At 40.7% G+C, this 17,490-nt stretch overlaps 1 protein-coding gene across 1 annotated transcript; it reads left to right on the top strand.

The window, feature by feature from the left end:
- The first annotated feature begins 849 nt into the window (after nucleotides 1-849).
- On the top strand, nucleotides 850-6,031 carry LOC115206110 (homeobox protein otx5-A). The gene is made up of 3 exons (XM_029772705.1): nucleotides 850-1,659; nucleotides 2,815-2,966; nucleotides 3,136-6,031. The coding sequence occupies exons 1-3, from the start codon at nucleotides 1,563-1,565 to the stop codon at nucleotides 3,766-3,768; spliced, it is 882 nt and encodes a 293-aa protein (XP_029628565.1). The 5' UTR covers nucleotides 850-1,562; the 3' UTR covers nucleotides 3,769-6,031.
- Nucleotides 6,032-17,490: the final 11,459 nt, after the last annotated feature.

Raw genomic sequence — 17,490 nt, 5'->3', positions numbered from 1 at the left:
TAGACAACAATAAGATGCACTGTTATCCCTGTTAATTATAATATTACAACAAATAACATCATACCATTATTATTATTATTATCATAATTATAAGTATTAATATTGTTATTATTATTTCTACAGAAAGATGAATTTAAAAGAGGCAGTATGTTGGGGATCAGTAGGGTGTTTAATAGAGAACAACGCGGCCTTTATGTAGGTTTAATCCTGCTTGTACACTCACCCCACCCCCAGCCCCTTCTATGTCTTGAATTTCCTCACTCAGACTACATCGCCCAATTGCTCTCCCCAAACAAGACAATAGATTCGATACGGATGTACTCTTCTGATGGCTATCGCGCTTTCCCTGACAGTGCAGCACTAACGGTCCTCTACGTCTCCAGGAAAATGACTTCAACAGAGTTGCTAGCTTGTCCTTTTGTCTTTAACAATTCAAAACGGACTCTTATAACACACCAAACGTATAGGCTACTCAGAAGTGATGAGTGGCCCATCTATTTCATTTCACAAATTAACTTTCATGAATGAATGTAACATTTTATGTTTTGGTTAAGTGGATTGGTAGGCTATGCAGTTACTGTACGTTTTAATTCAAAATTGTTATACCAATGTTTCCCCTTTTAACTCGAATGTGGATAAAGGAGATTTGAAAAAGAACAGTGTAACTCAGTTTGTCTCGCCAGTGTTCAATTAGGTTTGTGTCCACCTGTTGTTCCTTATCCTACACATATCAAACTGTTGTTTGAAAGACAATCAAATCCAATAAAGTGCAAAGTGTGTTTCACGACATGGAGAGAGAGAGAGAGAGAGAGAGAGAGAGAGAGAGAGAGAGAGAGAGAGAGAGAGAGAGAGAGGGAGGGGTCAGAGTCTACTCGGCGCAAGAACTTCACTCTAATTAGCCAACTTCTTTCTTGGTTCGCTCAGTTCCGCGTTCTCACCCCAGCTTATCGCCACTCACGGGAAGCACGACTCGATCCTCCTTGCTTCAACAGACAGGCTCGAGCTCAGTCCAGTGAACGCTAGATCTGACACGGGAGAATAAGGAACCATACCTTCCCTTCTTGACGCCGATGCGCACTTCGAAAGCGCACGTCTTGGATTGAAAGGTTCATCACACTTAGAACTGTGATCATACCACTGGCTAGTGTGTTTAATTGTTGGTTTCAGGCTACTTTGTAAGTGAAATTGAAAGAATACACCGGCACCACAATACCTATTGAATAGATGTGCTTTGAAAGAGCTTGATCAACAGGTGTGAAGGCAGCAGAACAAGGAGTATCGGCGCCCTGAACCTGCACTCTTTACCAGCGAGTGCTACTGTAGCCTCAAAAGTTGGCAAAATACTGCGAGAGGGTCAGAGACAAAGGAGGAAAACAAAACAAAAAGCCGATCGGTATTTATAAAGAAAAACAAGTGATAGAGAGAAAGAGAGAGAGGGAGGGACAGAGAGAGAGGAAGAGAGAGAGCGGGACAACCCTTGGAGAATAGCAGAAGACCCGGCCCCCGGACTGAGTGTAAGAGAGAGAGAGAGTGCGAGGGAGCGTTTTAAAGCCGGCACAGGCATGATGTCCTACATTAAGCAGCCTCATTACGCCGTGAACGGGTTAACTCTGTCTGGTCCTGGCATGGATCTACTACACTCTGCCGTCGGATACCCAAGTAAGTCATATTTGTAACTTTTTCATGTTTTAGAACTGTTTGTCTCAACAATTGCCTGAATTCCATGCGGTACTGATAACATATCCATGAGCAACGACTGCGTAAAGGGAACAGGACACAACAAGTACCCATTATGTTGTTTACGTTCTTATTGTTAGACTTATGACAGCGAATTGTGGATAATATACAGTCATACTACGGACACCATGTCTTATTCTTAGCTGATGCCACATTTTGAGGGTCATCACTGAACTACATTGTTTCAAATCGAAATGCCTTATTGCGCACATACAACATACCATGTTTGTATTTTTAAAGATATGGTCAACGTCCATAGTAACTTGTTTCAAGGGCCTTGGAGTAAAATGACAGCTTTAAAATGAGATTACCTATATACTTCATGTGTATGTGGCAGCAACTATTTGTATGAAAAAAAATGCAGCAGTTTTTAAAAATATTTTTGATTGATCCAGGACCATGCGTTATGAACACCAGTCTAATTCACAACGACCTGTAATTCTAGATATTTTAGGTTCCTGTCAGTTGTGAAATCAAGGTTTATAGAGCTCTACCTTCATGTCAAAACATTCATGTTTTATCAAGAAACATTTCTTCCCTTTATCGAACGTATTTTATTTAGTGTTTGTTTATGTTTTAGAAAGCCACAGTGTTTAGCTGAATGAATGTATCATGTGAAGAGATAGGAGAAAAAGATAGAACACTCGAATATTAAATAAAAAACATTTGTAATAAAGGGATATATATATATATATATAGCCTAAATATAGGCTAGAGACATATATTTATTTTCTATAACATTGGAAACAAAGCACTCATGAATATACAATACATGTTTTAATAGAGAACATCATATATGCCTCAGTATAAGTACTTATTAGTAACATTATATTACACCAATATACAGGAATTCAGTTCTACATGAGCTTAATGGAATTTAGACTATTATTTAACTTGGCCATTTGACAACATTTTTACACCAAACAAGTGATTCACAGTTCGTTCTTCCATTCTATTTTTCTCCTGTTCCATTTGAAAGCATTTTGACCGAGGGGGAAAAGGTTCACAAAACCAAATATATGATGAGTTAACGAAATATAATAAAAAATAACTTTTGTGTGTGTGTGTGTATTTTAGACATCCCCAGAAAGCAGCGTCGGGAAAGGACCACGTTTACGCGCGCGCAGTTAGACATCTTGGAGGCACTGTTTTCCAAAACGCGCTACCCCGACATCTTCATGAGGGAAGAAGTGGCCCTCAAGATCAACCTACCAGAGTCTCGTGTACAGGTAATAAACATGATATATATACTTTCAGGCATAAATGCCCACCAGAATTGGTCAAATGATCTTGCAAAAATGAAAGTGTGGGTCAATTGTCTATTTACAAAACTTCAGTGATTGTTTGGCCAGAATGGGAGCTGAGTTGTCTGAGAACTCACCATGTGCTCCTCCACAGGTATGGTTCAAGAACCGCCGTGCTAAATGCCGCCAGCAGGCGCAGCAGAGCACGGGCCAGTCTAAACCTCGTCCACCCAAGAAGAAGGCCTCTCCAGCCCGAGAGGCCAACTCTGAGGCCAGTGTCAACACCAATGGGTCCTACAGTCCAGTACCCCCTCCCCCTGGCACCGCCATCACCCCCAGCTCCAGCAGTGCCAACGCGACCGTGTCCATTTGGAGCCCTGCCTCCATCTCCCCGCTGCCAGACCCCCTGTCAGTCTCCACTACGCCCTGCATGCAGCGCTCCTCTGCCTACCCCATGACCTACACCCAGGCTCCGGCCTACACCCAGAGCTACGCAGGCTCGTCCTCCTACTTCACTGGCCTGGACTGCAGCTCCTACCTGTCCCCCATGCACTCACAGCTCTCCGCCACCGGGGGCGCCCTCAGCCCCATCACCTCCATGGGCGGGCACCTCGGCCAGTCCCCTGCCTCTCTGTCTTCGCAGGGCTACACAGCCGCCTCGCTGGGCTTCGGGGCCGTCGACTGCCTGGACTACAAGGACCAAGCTGCCTCCTGGAAACTCAACTTCAACGCAGCTGACTGCCTGGACTACAAAGACCAGAACTCCTGGAAGTTCCAGGTCTTGTAGGGGGGCGGAGGTAAGGAAGGGACCAGCCAGGAGAAGCTCCCATTCCATTTAGTGTTAAAGACTTGGACACATAGATGGTCAACTAATCATTTCAGTCCATGAACTCAATGACTGAGAAAATGTCATTATTTTCTGTGTTATGGAAAGCAATGTGGAAGCAGATCCAATGATGTTGGGCTTTGTGATTTTTGGGAAGGTGACAAGAAATGACTGACCACATCAATATTGTTAAATAAATGATATCCAATCAATACAGTATTATCAACGTGAGGATGCACAATCAATGGGACATTGAGGTATTAACGTTAGTCATATAGAAGTGATGACAAGCAAATCGACATGTAAAAAGATAATTGAGATACTAAAATTGAGAACTGATTTTAAAAAGGAATACATACCACACGATTGAAAGCAATACCTGTAGAATGAAACTGTATACATTTATAATTTGATGATTACATTTCGAAAAACAGCATAATTAACAAAGGTCCATTCTTGTATGCCATAATCAGGGTTTTGAGGACCAAATGAATAAAGATTTGCAATTTGAAGGCTGGATGAAGTATCAATTTGATGGAGAGAACGAACAATTGATGGAAAAATAATAAGAAAAGAAAAAAGGATATTAAATATTGGTTGCAATGGATCCCATTGGTCAGGTAGCTGATAGTCAACCCCAAGTTGATTTCTGAACAAGATCTGTCACTCCTTTAGTGGTCTTGTTGTGCTTAATGGTAAGTGAGAATTAGAAAGGAAAAGTGGAATTCCACCTCCAAGATGGGTGGGCTGGCCTTGACTTTAGACCAAATTGGATTCAGTGGTTATTTTTGTCATTACTTCAGGACAAATGAAAGTTGTGTACATTGTAATGAAGAAAATGACCCTGCCTTGAATTTGATATTGAACAAACAGAGGGAGTTCCAGCAATAGGCGAAGCCTGACTCCAATGACGACAATGTTGTTGTTTTCCCTCTGTCATTTGTTTTATGGTTTATTTTTGTTATGAAGCTGCTTCTCATATTTGGTGAATTGAGAGATCCTGGAGCCAAACAGACACACAGACAGACACACAGACAGACACACAGACAGACACACAGACAGACACACAGACAGACACACAGACAGACACACAGACAGACACACAGATGTGCATGGGTTTCTCAATAAGCAAGAGGGGATGGGTAAAGCAAGGATAACCTTTGGAACTGCCAAGTAGAGACCGTAGACTATTGTTGCATCCTTTTACCCAGTAGCTTTGAAGAGAGGGGACCCTCGGCAGACAGTGTGTTAGAGTGAAGGGGGGTAAAGGGGGGGGGGGGGGGCTGGGTTAGGTCGATAGGGTTAGTAACAGACCTCTTGTCTTTGAGCACCAATCGTGGAATGAATCACATCTGGGCACAAGGCATTCTGGGATATGCAAGGATGACAAATGTGTAGCCTTTGCGTTTCTATCCAACTCTGTGTTTGTTGGGTGGGGGGAGGGGGGGGCTTTGATGATTACTTCACCAGTACTTAAATACTACATTTCCCCTTAATGACTTAACTAACCCTGTTGCCGAATATACTATTACAATGAGATATTTGCAGGAGAGAAGACTCAACAGTAGAAAGGGAAGGGTCTGGCCATGACTGCGCTACCCTTGCACAGAAAGCATGGACCATCTCTCAGTTGTTACCTGTAAAGGAGCGAGGGGTACCATTTTGTGTTGATGTATCGTTTCACCTTTTTGTATTAGACTATAACATATTATGTTTCTTTAAATTTGTGAGTCCTTTGAAGTAAAATTGTGGTAATTTGTTTGAAGTTAATATGATCATTATTACTATAATTATTATTATTATTAATTCTAAAGCTATTATGAATATTGCTACGATTCTGTTTATGTTGTTTTTGTAAATATTAAACTTGACTTGAAAATGCAATCATGTCTGGTACAACAATGTGTTACACAGACACACCACGCAAACTTCTAGAAGACTGGCAATTTCAATTGTCATTTTTTCTGTTTTCTGGTCTCTTCTTTTCTGAACACTGTTTTTCAAACTCAGGGGTTTATCCAATAAAGTTAGTGGTGATAGCATACAATGCTCTGTATACTTCCTGATCATCCACATTCATTATTTGCATTCTAATCTATTCTTTTTTTTCCTGATACGAATGACTCGTCCTCTTTAGTATTAGTATATCAGACATATCTCCTGTGTGTTTGCCCCCACTTCTACATGGGAAAGCTATTGACTTTTAAGACATTAAACAACTGAAGAAAATCTATGTGGTCATTGTGTTTTGTGCTCACGTTCCAGTACCCTGAGCCTCACAACAGCCTAAAAGACAGTGGTTGATGGATACAGTACTACTAACAGGAGTAGTATAACCTTATTATCCAAGAGAAAAATTGCTTTGCAGCTAAGAAAATAACATTTAATCAAAGACCAGTATAGTCAAAGATTATCCCTATACAATGATTACATCTAGTTCATGTGCTGAAAAACTCATTCACCACAGATCAAATCAAATATGCAACATTCCTCTTTTAAAACTGCTACATAAATGCTTGCATAATAACCATGTGCATAAAAATGGGCCCAACAAAGTAATAAGACAATCCGATCAGTGTGCAATGAACAGCAGCAGTCCAACTTCATTGTACACTTTAGCGGCACTTAATCATCCAACCAATACGAATGAAGCAACTGCTATTATGCTATTAAGATCGCATGCCTCTCCTAGATCCCTTTCCCACATGTGTTATCCTGTTGTATCCCCGTATCCCTGCAAAGAGAGCAGGAAGTAAAGTATCTGTCGTACATACACAGAGTGGGATTGAAAAGTGACGTCCGGGGACACTACTCTAATCCATGCAACCGTTTGAGAGGGGAGATGTTGAGAGGAGAAAGAACAGAGTGGATGCAAGTTATGAAGATTAGAAGTAGGCCTACGTCTGTGGGGGCCCATTGATTAACCTCCTAAAACAGAGAGAGGTAGGGATTTGGATGGCTAACATATATTTCCATGTGTTTTATTAGTAAGTCAGCTATACCAGTGTGATAAAAAGTGCACAATAGGTTGTAAAAAGACCAGTGCATGTTAAAAAAAAGATCTGGGACCATATTCACAAAGCATCTCAGAGCAGGAGTGCTGATCTAGGATCAGGGTCCTTTCTGTCCATATAATCGTATTAATTATTATCCAAAAGACCAAACCAATCCTAGATGAGCCTAAATAAAACTTTGCATAACCATCTAGAAGACTAATTCTGTACCTGTTTTATGAGTCCATTGTGATATTTGTTGATTTGTATAAAAAGAATACTTCCACACAATCAACTGAGTACGGCATTGACATATTTGGGTCAATGTTTGTTTTAGGACTGTAATGGCACAGCATCTCTGTTCAGATCTATGCATTTCAACATGATGTCCACAGAGGGAGTTACAAACATTATATCATCTATGTAACTCCCTTTTATTTGTTTTCTTTTTTAAGGAACTCAGTCCGGCTTTCAACTTACTCTTGTAATAGTAGGATGCACAAGGTGCCATTTCAAAATAGGGTAGTGCATCATCGGTTTCCCTCTCGTCATGTCAGTCATTGTATACCTTACAGAGCTATTTATAACTTGTCAGAAATGTCCAGATCAACTAGCCCATGTCAGCTAAAAAATTCTTCGCCCATAGATATTGTTGTAATGTTAAAGTCACTCAAATATCATATGAACACACATAAGACATGGTAATATGTGTAGAATTGCAGAAAATAAGCTTTAAACCTGCAAAATGTTCTCTCCGCCAACAAGAAGGATGTGAACAGTTTGTGTCACGAACCGTGCTTATTCCCATAGAAATAGACATGACACATGGGCGGCGGCGGGGGGGGGGGGGGGGGTGTTCCCTTAATGCTACAAGGGGGGCCTGAGTGAAACATCTTTGAAACCCCTGACATAGATGGTAAGGATACTCAAAAGGAAAGGAGATATCTAGTCAGTTGCACAACTGAATGCATCCTCTGATTCAGAGAGGTGCGCTGCCTTAATCAACATCATCAGCGCCCAGTGAGCAGTTGTTGTTGGGGGCGACCTTTCAGTTACTGGTCCAATGCTGTTAACCGCTAGGTTACCCGCCACCCGTATTCATTTATATGTCTATGGTCAGAGGGCAGAGAGATGATCGATAAAGAGAGAGACAAATAGGAGGGAGAGGAATAGAGAGAGGGATAAAGAGATATGAGAAATGAGAGACGAGGCAGGAGAGGAAAGAGAGATGAAAAGTAAGGAGAGGGATAAGAGATGAGAAAGAGGAGTAGAGCGATGGAGGAAACAGACGAGAGAATCAGAACCTCCCCCATGGTAATCCCTGGGAGCAGCATATGGACTAGTAAAGCACAGAGACAGAGTGGGACAGAGCAGGAGACAGATACACTTAGGACTTAAAAATATGATTCATTTCTTTGCCTCTAATCCCTGGCAAACAAGCTGGCCACCGGGCTGTTCTGTAAATACTGTAATCATCCTGCGGCCGGGCCAGCCCTACAGTCCAATTTCCTCTTAATCGATTCCTAATCCCAACAACCCAACAACCCACCCACCAGTCCACCCCGACATTCTGCACGAGGGGGGTGGGTGGTTTGTAAGGAATAAAAGTAAATGAAAAAGAAATCACATTTCCCAATTCTGTTCTGTCTGAGGCATAGTTTCACAGTGATGAATTGGCGTCACGTAAGAGTTGAGTTGGGGGGACCATTGTTTGTGAGAACACGATGGCATATAGGATGCTTGGGTTCTCTGGCTTTGGGTTCTAGACTACTCTCTGTGATAGGTTGGATGGAACTAGAAAGTGTGGGGGCAGGGGTGGTGGTGGAGGGGGGGTAAAGATAAATAAATAATTATGCTCTGTTCTGCTCAGATGCATAGTTTCACAGAGATAAATTGGGGTCGCATAAGAGTTGGGAGGGAGGAACATTGTTTGTGAGAACGCGGTGGCATGCTTAGGTTCTTTTGGTTCAAGACTGGGTTCTAGGCAGGGTTCTAGACTGATCACAGGGATAGGTTGGATGGTTCTTTATCTACAATCATTTGTCATTTATTGTTGGTTGAAACAACTGAGAGGTTATGTGAACAGAAAGGATCCAATCAAAGGATACGGGATACCACGTTTTGTTTGTGAATCAAGCTGATTAAAAGTCCATTTCAATTCTATAGGTGCAAAATTGATTTATTGAAAGGAGGAAAATCCAATGAATTTGTTCATCTCGTGAAAGTGAAGTTTTAATCGGTTTTTTTTCTACAAAATAAAGTCCAAAATAAGACTTAAAAGAGGAAGAAGACAGACACTGAGAGAGAAAGTTACATTTTGTAAATAAGAGAAGATGGAGAAAATTTGGCTGCCTTTGTTTTAAATACCATCTGTGATAATTTACAATCCCCAAAAGCCTGTATTCACTATGACATAAAGCCTAATCCTAATATGCAATTGGTTGTAAATTTACATCTAAATATGACCAACATTAACAAATAGCTTATGTCTATCCCTGTCAAGCTTTATTCACTGTACTTCTCTTCAATCAACCAAATGGCATCATGGAAGCCCATTCGAATCTTTAAATGGTGTCGAATTCTAATATTGGTTGTTTGATATGACAAGCCTGAAAATCTCTTTTTACTAATAAAACTGCAGCATGAATGTAATCATATCCTATCTGTTCATATCCTTACTGTTCATTCCATCATATTGCAGATTCGGTACCTCTTCTTACATTGTGAAGATACACTTTATAAAGATGCTTTTAATGTTTGATTTCACTGTATGATTTTAATTATCTTATTTTTTTCATTTCTCCTCCCTCTTGTTTTTGTTTCTTTGTTAGTACTTTCATTTTGTGACGTGAAGCCCTTTGTTACTTGTATTAAGAAGTCCTACACTAATAAAGTTATTATTATTATTTTTGTGAAAATGTTCTGTGATCATTACTGTCATGACTCATCTAAAATAGAACTGTAACAGGAATGACCTCACTCCATAATTCCTTTAAAAGATAAGTACTGCATGCTCAATCCAACTTTATGTAGTAATAAGATCAGTATTATGGTTAGGTCTATCACTGGATCAACACTTGACTGACAATCATGTTATATACCTTTACTAAGTCAATACTGGGGCTTAAAGTTCAACACCTAGTTATTATCGAGACTAAAAGTCAGTGTTCGGATCCAAGATTATTGTTCATGTCTTGGACTGAGATTATTGTCCGGATTAAATTTGTTTATGAGAGAAGTCTGATTTTGGCGTCATCAGGGTTGGAGGAGGGAGGGAAAGAGGGTCGGTCAGCCTTAGAATTAGGGTTAAATTGAAGTAGAACTAACTAGGGGATTGTGGTTCCTTCTCTGACTTGGAGAGAAGTCTCAAACAGGAGCACTAGGCCAACCTGTTCCGATGTCTGTCAGTAAACATGTCCACTATCATCCTTAGTCCCCCTCTCTCGTCCTGTCGCCCTGTCCTGTCCTGGCCCCCTGGCCTGTGTCCAAGTGTCCACATGTCCACACTTCTTCTCACCTCTCCATGCACTTTGTTATTTTTACTGATCTAATTTAGAGAATGTCCCAATCCTCTTAGTGTTTTGCCCCTTCAGCGCTTCGCTAAGTGAATTAGACAGGATTACAGTCTCTCTCTCTCTTCTTCCTCCTATCTCTCTCTCTTTCTCTCTTCTCTAGGGTGTCGCTGTCTCTCCAGCCTTTCTTCCTCTCCACCTCCACGTGCATTATTCTCTTGACATCTTTCTCTCTCCTGGCAGGATTACTGTCCTTCTCTCTCCAGATGACAAATTGGTTCCAACATTACCCATGACAGCTGCCCTCGAAGCCCAGTGCATCCTGGGAAAAAGGATAATTAATGACATTTTGACCTGTAGTACATAAATGAGGGAGAACGAGGCCTGCATGTTGGAACAAGAGTGGAATACAAATTCATTTGGGGAAAAACATCAAGAAAACTAGAACACCTAAAAATTACAGTAAAATGCTTTCCATCGCTATCATGTTTTCATACAGTATAGTGTTTTCTGGGTCTTCATGGCAAGGCTGGCCGTGTGCGACTTCTTCCAGTAGCCAGTCCCAGTCCTGCCAGGCCCTGCTGTGCCAGTCTCTCACAGACTAATCTGGAGAGTCTGGCTCAGAAGAATTTACTAGGTTATAGTAACAAGTCCTAGTCCGTTTAGGATTTCTATCTCACCTAAATGATATGTCTGACAACATACTGCAGATAGTGACTTATGTTATGAACCTGTCTGTTGTTATAGATTTAGACTTCTGTTATGAACCTGTCTGTTGTTATAGATTTAGACTTCTGTTATGAACCTGTCTGTTGTTATAGATTTAGACTGCTGTTATGAACCTGTCTGTTGTTATAGATTTAGACTTATGTTATGAACCTGTCTGTTGTTATAGATTTAGACTTCTGTTATGAACCTGTCTGTTGTTATACATTTAGACTTCTGTTATGAACCTGTCTGTTGTTATAGATTTAGACTTCTGTTATGAACCTGTCTGTTGTTATAGATTTAGACTTATGTTATGAACCTGTCTGTTGTTATAGATTTAGACTTCTGTTATGAACCTGTCTGTTGTTATAGATTTAGACTGCTGTTATGAACCTGTCTGTTGTTATACATTTAGACTTCTGTTATGAACCTGTCTGTTGTTATAGATTTAGACTTCTGTTATGAACCTGTCTGTTGTTATACATTTAGACTTCTGTTATGAACCTGTCTGTTGTTATAGATTTAGACTTATGTTATGAACCTGTCTGTTGTTATAGATTTAGACTTATGTTATGAACCTGTCTGTTGTTATAGATTTAGACTTCTGTTATGAACCTGTCTGTTGTTATAGATTTAGACTGCTGTTATGAACCTGTCTGTTGTTATACATTTAGACTTCTGTTATGAACCTGTCTGTTGTTATAGATTTAGACTTCTGTTATGAACCTGTCTGTTGTTATAGATTTAGACTTCTGTTATGAACCTGTCTGTTGTTATAGATTTAGACTGCTGTTATGAACCTGTCTGTTGTTATAGATTTAGACTACTGTTATGAACCTGTCTGTTGTTATAGATTTAGACTACTGTTATGAACCTGTCTGTTGTTATAGATTTAGACTACTGTTATGAACCTGTCTGTTGTTATAGATTTAGACTACTGTTATGAACATGTCTGTTGTTATACATTTAGACTTCTGTTATGAACCTGTCTGTTGTTATAGATTTAGACTACTGTTATGAACCTGTCTGTTGTTGTAGATTTAGACTTCTGTTATGAACCTGTCTGTTGTTATACATTTAGACTTCTGTTATGAACCTGTCTGTTGTTATAGATTTAGACTTCTGTTATGAACCTGTCTGTTGTTATAGATTTAGACTACTGTTATGAACCTGTCCGTTATTATAGATTTAGACTTCTGTTATGAACCTGTCTGTTGTTGTAGATTTAGACTTCTGTTATGAACCTGTCTGTTGTTATACATTTAGACTGCTGTTATGAACCTGTCTGTTGTTATAGATTTAGACTTCTGTTATGAACCTGTCTGTTGTTATAGATTTAGACTTCTGTTATGAACCTGTCTGTTGTTATAGATTTAGACTGCTGTTATGAACCTGTCTGTTGTTATAGATTTAGACTGCTGTTATGAACCTGTCTGTTGTTATACATTTAGACTTCTGTTATGAACCTGTCTGTTGTTATAGATTTAGACTTCTGTTATGAACCTGTCTGTTGTTATAGATTTAGACTTCTGTTATGAACATGTCTGTTGTTGTAGATTTAGACTTCTGTTATGAACCTGTCTGTTGTTATACATTTAGACTTCTGTTATGAACATGTCTGTTGTTGTAGATTTAGACTTCTGTTATGAACCTGTCTGTTGTTATACATTTAGACTTCTGTTATGAACCTGTCTGTTGTTATAGATTTAGACTTCTGTTATGAACCTGTCTGTTGTTATAGATTTACACTGCTGTTATGAACCTGTCTGTTGTTATACATTTAGACTTCTGTTATGAACCTGTCTGTTGTTATAGATTTAGACTTCTGTTATGAACCTGTCTGTTGTTATACATTTAGACTTCTGTTATGAACATGTCTGTTGTTATAGATTTAGACTTCTGTTATGAACCTGTGGCTTTTTGTTCTCTCCCAATGCGTGTTGATATGGTATGTACTAGTGAATGCTGTTAAGAAGCAGCTACCACTGGACTGTTAGCATCACCGACCATCAATAACACGTCTCCAAACGTAATCTCCTGAGAGATGGAGGGAGGAATAGAGAGGGAGGGGAGAGAACAGTGCAACAAGCAGGCGAAGGGGACTACCCATATGGCTTGATAAACACAACGTTATACAATGAATACATGAGAGAGTGGTCAACAGAGGAACAGAACAGACAAGTAGAGACACAGTGGAGTGATCTCCAAAACAGTCAACCAACTGTGACCCCATTCCTGTGGGTCACATATCCTTCCTCCTCACTTATGTAGAAGACCATTATCTGTTATTATCTATCATCTGATAACAAATTATTGTTAGAACTCTAACAGAGGTCAACTGCATGACCACACACAAACTGCACTTTAACCAAAGTATGGACATGGAATTTAAGATGCTTGCTTTGTACAATCCCCCTTTTTACATTAAGCCCTCTACTGTAGACGGACTCTTATTTCTCTCCCCTTTGCCCCTCTTTCTTCTTAATGCCACTCTCTCTCTCTGTACCCTCTGAACCCCCCTTCCTCCCGCCACTTCTCCCTCACTTTCAGTAATTCCACCGCTCTCCCAGCATCCTAATCCAGAGCTGACCTCAATCCAGTGATGTAATGGGTCATGTGATGCTGGCGTGGGGAACAGGGGAGGTAAAGTGGGGAAACATGTCTTAATCTGTGTTGCCGGGACGTGGTGACCAATCACAGGCGGCGAGGGGGGTTGTGAAGGGGTGTACATATTTCCATTAAGTTTCAAAATATCAGCGTGGACCTTTTGGAACTTCAAGTCAACATGTTTATTCATGATGACTCCAATGATTCCATGAGACTCAATGTGTCTGTGTCTGTTGATTATTGATAACAAGTGTCAGGGTTAGACAAACAAGTACAGACACGGTATTCAGAACCAGGGCCCAGATTCACAAAACCTTCTTAAGACATTTCTTCTTAACTGCCATTTTCCCTTTAACTGTAGACTTAAGAAGAAAGTTAAGCAAAGTTGCTATTCCTCAAAAAGGTTCTTGGATATTTTCTAGCGCAATTTCTTGAAAATAAAGTTCTTGGAAATGTTGTTGATTCCAAGATAGCTAAACCCTTGTCTTAAACTCAGGGCAGTGAGAGAAAACAGCTCATGAAAGCAATTGAACATGTTTAATTCACTCAAACTTCACCTGAAAGTTTCAAAAGGGAGTATTTTAAACCCAAGAACATGCTTTAGAACAGTAATCTTGGTGCGAAATATGCTAACATGATTGCCATTGCTAGCTAGAGAGCTATATTGGTTGCCTAGCAACAAACATCTTAAGAAGATTCATAAGAAGATATTTGAGAAGTTCACAATAAAATCATTACATCTTAAGATATTGTTGAGGAATTGCACTTACAAACTATCTTATGAACTTTTTTTTCTTAAGAAGCTTAAGTTTTTGTGTAGAAGTGTTTTGTGAATCCGGCCCCTGTTCTCCATTTATACAGCACTAGGAGAACAAAAATAATACTTTATGTGATAGACTCTTCACTAAGCATTACCCTACCCCATTACCTACATCAGTTTGTCCATCCTGTTGTGGATTTATTTCAACTACCGGAAAATGTTGGCAGAATACACAGAGATAGTTACCTACTATACTAAGCTTGTCCTGTATAGGCCTACTGATCAGTTTCTACCACACGCCCAATCACAAATGGATAAATGTTCAATAATGACTTACTGGATACAATTGGCACTTTGAATGGCATGAGATTACTGACCAGTCAAGCCATTACATAAAAAAAAGAAAAACAGTTGCCAAGGAAATATAATTGGATGGAGCAAATTCAGGCAACAGTGGTGTTTGCACCTCAAACACATTCTCATGATATAAAACTAGTCACAAACGATGGGCTGTCAATTCTATTAGACCAATGATGCCATGTACAGTGGGGGAAAAAAGTATTTGATCACCTGCTGATTTTGTACGTTTGCCCACTGACAAAGAAATGATCAGTCTATAATTTTAATGGTAGGTTTATTTGAACAGTGAGAGACAGAATAACAACAAGAAAATACAGAAAAACGCATGTCAAAAATGTTGTAAAATGATTTGCATTTCAATGAGGGAAATAAGTATTTGACCCCCTCTCAATCAGAAAGATTTCTGTCTCCCAGGTGTCTTTTATACAGGTAACGAGCTGAGATTAGGAGCACACTCTTAAAGGGAGTGCTCCTAACCGCAGCTTGTTACCTGTAAAAAAGACACCTGTCCACAGAAGCAATCAATCAATCAGATTCCAAACTCTCCACCATGGCCAAGACCAAAGAGCTCTCCAAGGACGTCAGGGACAAGATTGTAGACCTACACAAGGCTGGAATGGGCTACAAGACCATCGCCAAGCAGCTTGGTGAGAAGGTGACAACATTTGGTGCGATTATTCGCAAATGGAAGAAACACAAAAGAACTGTCAATATCCCTCGGCCTGGGGCTCCATGCAAGATCTCACCTCGTGGGGTTGCAATGATCATGAGAACGGTGAGGAATCAGCCCAGAACTACACGGGAGGATCTTGTCAATGATCTCAAGGCAGCTGGGACCATAGTCACCAAGAAAACAATTGGTAACACACTACGCCGTGAAGGACTGAAATCCTGCAGTGCCCGCAAGGTCCCCCTGCTCAAAAATACATATACATGCCCGTCTAAAGTTTGCCAATGAACATCTGAATGATTCAGAGGACAACTGGTGAAAGTGTTGTGGTCAGATGAGACCAAAATGGAGCTCTTTGGCATCAACTCAACTCGCCGTGTTTGGAGGAGGAGGAATGCTGCCAATGACCCCAAGAACACCATCTCCACCGTCAAACATGGAGGTGGAAACATTATGCTTTGGGGGTGTTTTTCTGCTAAGGGGACAGGACAACTTCACCACATCATTTGACGGGGCCATGTACTGTCAAATCTTGGGTGAGAACCTCCTTCCCTGAGCCAGGGCATTGAAAATGGGTCGTGGATGGGTATTCCAGCATGACAATGACCCAAAACACACGGCCAAGGCAACAAAGGAGTGGCTCAAGAAGAAGCACATTAAGGTCTGGAGTGGCCTAGCCAGTCTCCAGACCTTAATCCCATAGAAAATCTGTGGAGGGAGCTGAAGGTTCGAGTTGCCAAACGTCAGCCTCGAAACCTTAATGACTTGGAGAAGATCTGCAAAGAGGAGTGGGACAAAATCCCTCCTGAGATGTGTGCAAACCTGGTGGCCCACTACAAGAAACATCTGACCTCTGTGATTGCCAACAAGGGTTTTGCCACCAAGTACTAAGTCATGTTTTGCAGAGGGGTCAAATACTTATTTCCCTCATTAAAATGCAAATCATTTTATAACATTTTTGACATGCGTTTTTCTGGATTTTTTTGTTGTTATTCTGTCTCTCACTGTTCAAATAAACCTACCATTAAAATGATAGACTGATCATTTGTTTGTAAGTGGGCAAACATACAAAATCAGCAGGGGATCAAATACTTTTTTCCCCCACTGTAGTATTTACAGTGCATTCGGAAAGTATTCAGACCCCTTGACTTTTTCCGCATTTTGTTACCTTACGTTTGTTATGTAATTTTTTCCTCCCTTATCAATCCACACAAAATACCCCATAATGACAAAGCAAAAAGAAGTTTATAGACATTTTTGCAAAAGTATATAAAAAAAGGAAATATCATATTCACATTAGTATTCAGACCCTTTACTCAGTACATTGTTGAAACACCATTGGCAGCGATTACAGCCTTGAGTCTTCTTGGGTATGACGCTACAAGCTTGGCACACCTGTATTTGAGGAGTTTCTCCCATTGTTCTCTGCAGATCCTCTTGAGCTCTGTCAGGTTGGATTGGGAGCGTCGCTACACAGCTATTTTCAGGTCTCTCCAGAGATGTTCGATCGGGTTCAAGTCCAGGCTCTGGCTGGGCCACTCAAGGACATTCAGAGATTTGTCCCAAAGCCACTCCTGCGTTGTCCTGGCTGTGTGCTTTGGGTTGTTGTCCTGTTGGAAGGTGATCCTTCACCCCAGTCTGAGGTCCTGAGCGCTCTGGAGCAGGTTTTCATCAAGGATCTCTCTGTACTTTGCTCGGTTCATCTTCCCTCGATCCTGACTACTCTCTCAGTCCCTGCCGCTGAAAAACATCCCTACAGTATATTGCTGCCACCACCATGCTTCACCGTGGGGATGGTGCCAGGTTTCCTCCAGACGTGACGCTTGGCATTCAGGCCAAAGAGTTCAATCATGGTTTCATCAGACCAGAGAATCTTGTTTCTCATGGTCTGAGTCCTTTAGGTGCCTTTTGGCTAACTTCAAGCGGGCTGTGGCTTCCATCTGGCCACTCTACCGTAAAGGCCTGATTGGTGGAGTGCTGCAGAGATGGTTGTCCTTCTGGAAGGTTCTCCCATCTCCACAGAGGAACTCTGGAGCTCTGTAAGAGTGACCATCGTTTTTTTGGTCACCTCCC

The sequence above is a fragment of the Salmo trutta genome, chromosome 13, assembly GCF_901001165.1.
Source record: "Salmo trutta chromosome 13, fSalTru1.1, whole genome shotgun sequence".
NCBI classification, from domain to species: Eukaryota; Metazoa; Chordata; class Actinopteri; order Salmoniformes; family Salmonidae; genus Salmo; species Salmo trutta.
Note: the sequence above shows the minus strand (reverse complement) of the source record. Positions and strands in the feature narration are given on the sequence as shown.

What these genes read in the sequence shown, in the direction of transcription:
- LOC115206110 (XM_029772705.1), top strand. Translation starts at nt 1,563, where the DNA reads ATGATGTCCTACATTAAGCAGCCTCATTACGCCGTGAACGGGTTAACT. An exon ending in CTCTGCCGTCGGATACCCAA is followed by an intron (nt 1,660 to 2,814) that starts GTAAGTCATATT and finishes TGTGTATTTTAG; the next exon opens with ACATCCCCAGAAAGCAGCGT. An exon ending in TACCAGAGTCTCGTGTACAG is followed by an intron (nt 2,967 to 3,135) that starts GTAATAAACATG and finishes GCTCCTCCACAG; the next exon opens with GTATGGTTCAAGAACCGCCG.